General features: G+C 43.6%; 1 protein-coding gene across 1 annotated transcript; it reads right to left on the bottom strand.

The window, feature by feature from the left end:
• Positions 1-2,186: 2,186 nt before the first annotated feature.
• Positions 2,187-4,876, bottom strand: LOC112077237 (leucine-rich repeat-containing protein 69-like). Its single transcript, XM_070441610.1, has 6 exons — positions 4,351-4,876; positions 4,051-4,177; positions 3,841-3,913; positions 2,834-3,029; positions 2,550-2,621; positions 2,187-2,228 (listed from the first exon to the last, which is right to left on the bottom strand). The coding sequence occupies exons 1-6, from the start codon at positions 4,525-4,527 to the stop codon at positions 2,187-2,189; spliced, it is 687 nt and encodes a 228-aa protein (XP_070297711.1). The 5' UTR covers positions 4,528-4,876.
• Positions 4,877-6,096: the final 1,220 nt, after the last annotated feature.

Raw genomic sequence — 6,096 nt, forward strand, 5'->3', positions numbered from 1 at the left:
GGTGTCCTGTAGGAGTACAGGGTGACATATAGTCACCATCAGGGTGTCTAGTCCTGTAGGAGTACAGGGTGAGATATAGACTACATCAGGGGGTTCAGTCCTTAGGAGTACAGGTGACATATAGCTACATCAGGGGTGTCTGTAGGGTACAGGGTAACATATAGTCTACTCAGGGTGTCTAGTCTGTAGGAGTACAGGGTGCATATAGACTACATCAGGGTGTCTAGTCTGTAGGAGTACAGGTGACATATAGACTACATCAGGGGGTGTCCTGTCAGGAGTACAGGGTGACATATAGTCTACATCAGGGTGTCCAGTCTGTAGGAGTAAGGGTGACATATAGACTACATCAGGGGTGTCTAGTCCTGTAGGAGTACAGGGTGACATAATAGACTACATCAGGGTGTCCAGTCCTGAGGAGTACAGGGTGACATATAGACTACATCAGGGTGTCCAGTCCTGTAGGAGTACAGGGTGACATATAGACTACATCAGGGGTGTCTAGTCCTGTAGGAGTACAGGGTGACATATAGTCTACATAGGGTGTCCAGTCTGTAGGAGTACAGGTGACATTAGACTAACAGGTGCTAGTCTGCAGGAGTGACAGGGTGACATATAGACTACATCAGGGGTGTCTAGTCCTGCAGGAGTACAGGGTGACATTAGACTAACATCAGGGGTGGTCCAGTCCTGTAGGAGTACAGGGTGACATAAGTCTACATCAGGGTGTCTAGCTGTGGAGTACGGGTGACATATAGACTACATCAGGGGTGTCTAGTCCTGCAGGAGTACAGGGTGACTATAATTTACATCAGGGTGTCCAGTCCTGTAGGAGTCAGGGTGACATATAGACTACATAGGGGTGTCTAGTCCTGTAGGAAGTACAGGGTGACATATAGACTACATCAGGGTGTCCTGTAGGAGTCAGGTGACATATAGACTACATCAGGGTGTCCTGTAGGAGTACAGGGTGACATATAGCTACAATCAGGGGTGTTAGTCCTGTAGGAGTACAGGGTGGCTATAGACTACATCAGGGGTGTCTAAGTCCTGCAGGAAGTACAGGGTGACATTAGACTACATCAGGGGTGTCCTGTAGGAGGTACAGGGTGACATATAGACTACATCAGGGGTGTCTAGTCCTGTAGGAGTACAGGGTGACATATAGACTACATCAGGGGTGTCTAGTCCTGTAGGAGTACAGGGTGACATATAGTCTACTCAGGGGTGTCTAGTCTGTAGGAGTACAGGGTGACATATAGACTACATCAGGGGTGTCCTGTAGGGTACAGGGTGACATATAGACTACATCAGGGTGTCTGTCTGTAAGGAGTGCAGGGTGACATATAGACATACATCAGGGGTGTCCTGCAGGAGTACAGGGTGACATATAGACTACATTCGGGTGTCTAGTCCTGAGGAGTACAGGGTGACATATAGACTACATAGAGGGGTGTCTGTCCTGTAGGAGTACAGGGTGACATATAGACTACATCAGGGGTGTCTAGTCCTGTAGGAGTACAGGTGACATATAGACTACATCAGGGGTGTCCTGTAGGAGTACAGGGTGCATATAGACTACATCAGGGGTGTCCTGTAGGAGTACAGGGTGACATATAGACTAATCAGGGGTGTCTAGTCCCTGTAGGAGTACAGGGTGACAATATAGACTACATCAGGGGTGTCCTGTAGGAGTACAGGGTGACATATAGACTACATCAGGGGTGTCTGTCCTGTAGGAGTACAGGGTGACATATGACTACATCAGGGGGTGTCTAGTCCTGTAGGAGTACAGGGTGACATATAGACTACATCAGGGGTGTCCAGTCCTGTAGGAGTACAGGGTGACATATAGACTACATCAGGGTGTCCTGCAGAGTACAGGGTGACATAAGACTACATCAGGGGTGTCTAGTCCTGTAGGAGTACAAGGTGACATATAACACATCAGGGGTGTCCTGTAGGAGTAAGGGTGACATATAGACTACATCAGGGGTGTCTGTAGGAAGTACAGGTTGACATATAGACTACATCAGGGGTGTCCTGTAGGAGTACAGGTTGACATATAGACTACATCAGGGGTGTCCCTGTAGGAGTACAGGGTGACATAGAACTATACATCAGGGGTGTCTGTAGGAGTACATGGTGCCATATAGTCTACATAGGGTGTCTCAGTCCTGTAGGGGTCAAGGGTGACATATAGTCCCTACATCAGGGGTGTCCAGCTCCTGTAGGAGTCAGGGTGGACATTAGTCTAATCAGGGGTGTCCTGTAGGAGCTACAGGGTGACATTTAGACTACATCAGGGGTGTCTAGTCCTGTAGGAGTACAGGGTGCCTAATAGACTACATCAGGGGTGTCTAGCCGTCAGTCCTACCTCCTCTACCAACTGTAGAAGGCAACGCCGTCAGTCCTACCTCCTCTAGCAACTGTAGACGGCAACGCCGTCAGTCCTACCTCCTCTAGCAATAACATATTCATATTGTGCTATATCTTGTTGTTGTTGTTGTACTGTAAATAATATTGTGGTGAAGACAAACGGTACATACATCGACAGGAAACATGGATAAACGGTTTCCAGCCACATCCAGCACTCTGAGCTTCATCAGCCCAATAACACCCTGAGGGAAAAGAGGACCGGTTTCAGGACAGTAAACCATCAGGTCATGAAGCAATATCAGCAAAACTGACTAACAATGAAACCTAAGAAAGTGGAGGATCGGTAACCTCATTTGAATCAAAGCCAGTGAAAATGGACACAGGCACAATATGAAGAATGAAACCTAAGAAAGATGAAACATCAGACATTAAGTACAGCCTGAACAACACCCACCTCTGGCAGCTGTGTGAGGTTGTTTCTTGCCAGATATAATCTGGCCAGTTGTGACAAACTGTATATCTGTTTGGGCAGTCTGGCCAGCTTGTTGTTGGTTAAATTAATCTCAACCATCTTCTTGAGAGAACCTATTTCTACAGGAAGTTCCTCCAATTGGTTGTGCAGTAAACTGAGGGTTTCTAGGTTAGAAAGACTGAGAAAAGAGAACACATGGTTACGAGATCATTCTGTATTTAGCCTAATCTCAGTTAACCCACAACTAAAATCTGGAGTAATTTGGCCAGATGCTCTATATGTTTACATAGGCAGCCCAATTCTGATATTTTTTTTTTTACATTGGTGAGAAAAGATCTGATGTGATTGATCAAAAGACCAATTAGTGTAAACATATTGAGCATCTGACCAAATCACTCAAGATTTTAGTTGTGGGTTAACTGAGATTTCATGAATTGGTGTTTTTTACCAATCAGATCAGCTCAGCAATAGCCTGACGACTCACACTAAATGATTCCGCTGCTCGGGTCTTTCGCTACAGACTTCAGTCTGAGACTGAGTCGTTTGTGGTGACGAGGAGCATGTACAAAACAAAGTCATCAGCTATTGGATCATCTCTAACCAATCAGAGTATCAATGACGAATTTTCTAACTGCCGCTTTACCCACTCTGACCCAACCAAATTGATTTCTGGACCAATCAGATGGCTCGATTGTGCTTGCGTTCAGTGAAGGGTCTGGGAGGTACTCAGATCCAGACTCATTGAGGAGAAGGAACTAAGGTCTGTGGGCGTGGCGTAGTGTTYGGCCAGAGCAAGGAGTCTGGGTAGCCAGGTAAACTCTGAAAAAGAGCTGATGTGATTGGTCAAAAGACCAATTAGGCTCGTGGGCCATTTTTATTTAATTTAAATTGAGCTGCCAGTGTAAACACAACCTACATTGTCTATTCCTCTGTCATGTACAGGTTTACTGTATGAATCACAATTAGGCTATTGGTCAACAAAATGGTACCTTTTAATCTCTGGAGGAAGGACTGTGATGTGATTGTGGTTCAGATTGAGGAGAGTGAGGTTATGAAGTCCTTCTGCAAGATAAAATATATAGTGATGAATCTGAGCGTGTGTGTGTGATGATGATGATGATGAGTGATTATCATGGTATGGATGGTTCTGTACAGTACCTATTTAAGTCTTAATCCATATCGACAGCAGCATAGCTTACCTAACACCTCAGGTGGCAATCTTGTAATGTGGTTTCCAAACAAATAAAGTTTTTTCAAGGAGTTCAGGTACCTCAGAACAGATGGGATCTCCTCCAGAGAATTATTTCCCAAATTGAGTTCTGTCAACTTTGCAGGATGCAAAAAGAGAACAAAAAAGCAACATAAGCAAGATAAATACATTGGTTAAATAGCTCGCAGGCAAGTCAAAGAACCTAAGACATAACTGTACTATAGCTAACAAGCAAACAAGGTGTTTGCATAGAAGTCTGGCTGGCTAGCTCAGCGTTAACGGTACTCACGTTTTGTAACGTCAGCAGTTCCACAGGCAGAGTCGTAAGGTAGTTATTGTTCAAATGAAGGGTCGAAATATTTGTTAATCTCGCAACCGATGTGGGAACGTCGGTCATTTTCTTCGAGCTCAAATTGAACGACTTTGAGTTAGCTTTCAAAGCTCTGATAACCAGATTGTTAGCCATGATTTGTTACACAGGATAAAAACACAACGTCCTACAAGGTAGGCAGGTTCCCATAGAAACGAGATGTTCGTCAACTGACGGAAATCCCATTTGCGACACTTTAGCGAACTCTGTCGGTCTCTCCTGGAAATCTGTTTTAACCTCAGGAGATAGAGGAACTATTTCCTTCTGGCCATCGCGTTTCAAACAAATGTATCGTTTCAACTTCAGAACCATTCTAGCTACTATAAAAGCATATCCCTAACCTAACACCCTAACACGTTGAATGTTGCATTTAAATCAAATGGACATTGGACATTCAACAATCAACAGGATAATATGCTGTAATGTTTTTGGCATGAATGTCTTTCCAGCGGGAAATGAAACTGGAATTGAAAAAACATTTTATTGTATGAGACAATATTGTCCATCAGCGAGTGTAACGACCCTGGGTTTATRAGCGTGGATATCGACTCWGCCGTTTTKGGGGCACAGCCGATAGCGCGCTGGACTTCGGGCTAGAAGGTCGAGAGTTCGAGACCTGCTCCCTGCCTGTTTCATTACAATACACACAAAAAAAGACCATCAGCCTTTGATATATTGCAGTCATTAGAAATAACAGTACATCACCACCAAAATATATATTTAATAGATAACATGTCCATGGTGATTTCAGAGGTATTCACAAGCACTGATGAAGGATGTACAAAGTTACTGTCCAATTCTTCCTTAGCTCGCTGTGATGGTAACTATCTCTTTGGTGATGGTATCTATTCTCTCTGTGATGGTAACTATTCTCTTGGTGATGGTACTATTCTGTTGTGATGGTAACTATCTCTCTGTGATGGTAACTATTCTCTCTGTGTGGTAACTATTTCGTCTGTGATGGTAACTATTCTCTAGTGAATTGGTAACTATTCTCTCTGTGATGGTAACACTTCTCTTTGTGATGGTACTATTCTCTCTGTGATGGTAACTATTCTCTCTGTGATGGTAACTATATTCTCTCTGTGATGGTAACTATCTCTGTAGAATGTCGAGACTATTCTCTGTGATGGTAACTATTCTCTGTGATGGTAACTATTCTCTCTGTGATGGTAACTATTCTCTCTGTGATGGTAACTTCTCTCTGTGATGGTAACTATTCTCTCAGTGATGGTAATATTCTCTCAGTGATGGTAACTATTCCTCTCAGTGATGGTCATATTCTCCTCAGTGATGGTCACTATTCTCTCTGTGATGGTCTATCTTCTGTGATGGTAACTATTCTCTCTGTGATGGTAACTATACTCATTCCGTGATGGAACTATTCTCTCTGTGATGGTAACTATTCTCTCTGTGATGGTAACTATTCTCTCTGTGATGGGTAACTATTCTCTCTTGATGGTAACTATTCTCTCTGTGATGGTAACTATTCTCTCTTGTGATGGTAACTATTCCTCTTGTGATGGTAACTATTCTCTCTGTGATGGTAACTATTCTCTCTGTGATGGTAAACTATTCTCTCATGATGGTAACTATTCTCTCTGTGATGGTAACTATTCTATTTGTGATGGTAACTATTCTCTCTGTGATGTAACTATTCTCTCA

This window comes from Salvelinus sp. IW2-2015, unplaced genomic scaffold, assembly GCF_002910315.2.
Source record: "Salvelinus sp. IW2-2015 unplaced genomic scaffold, ASM291031v2 Un_scaffold4400, whole genome shotgun sequence".
Taxonomy (NCBI): Eukaryota; Metazoa; Chordata; class Actinopteri; order Salmoniformes; family Salmonidae; genus Salvelinus; species Salvelinus sp. IW2-2015.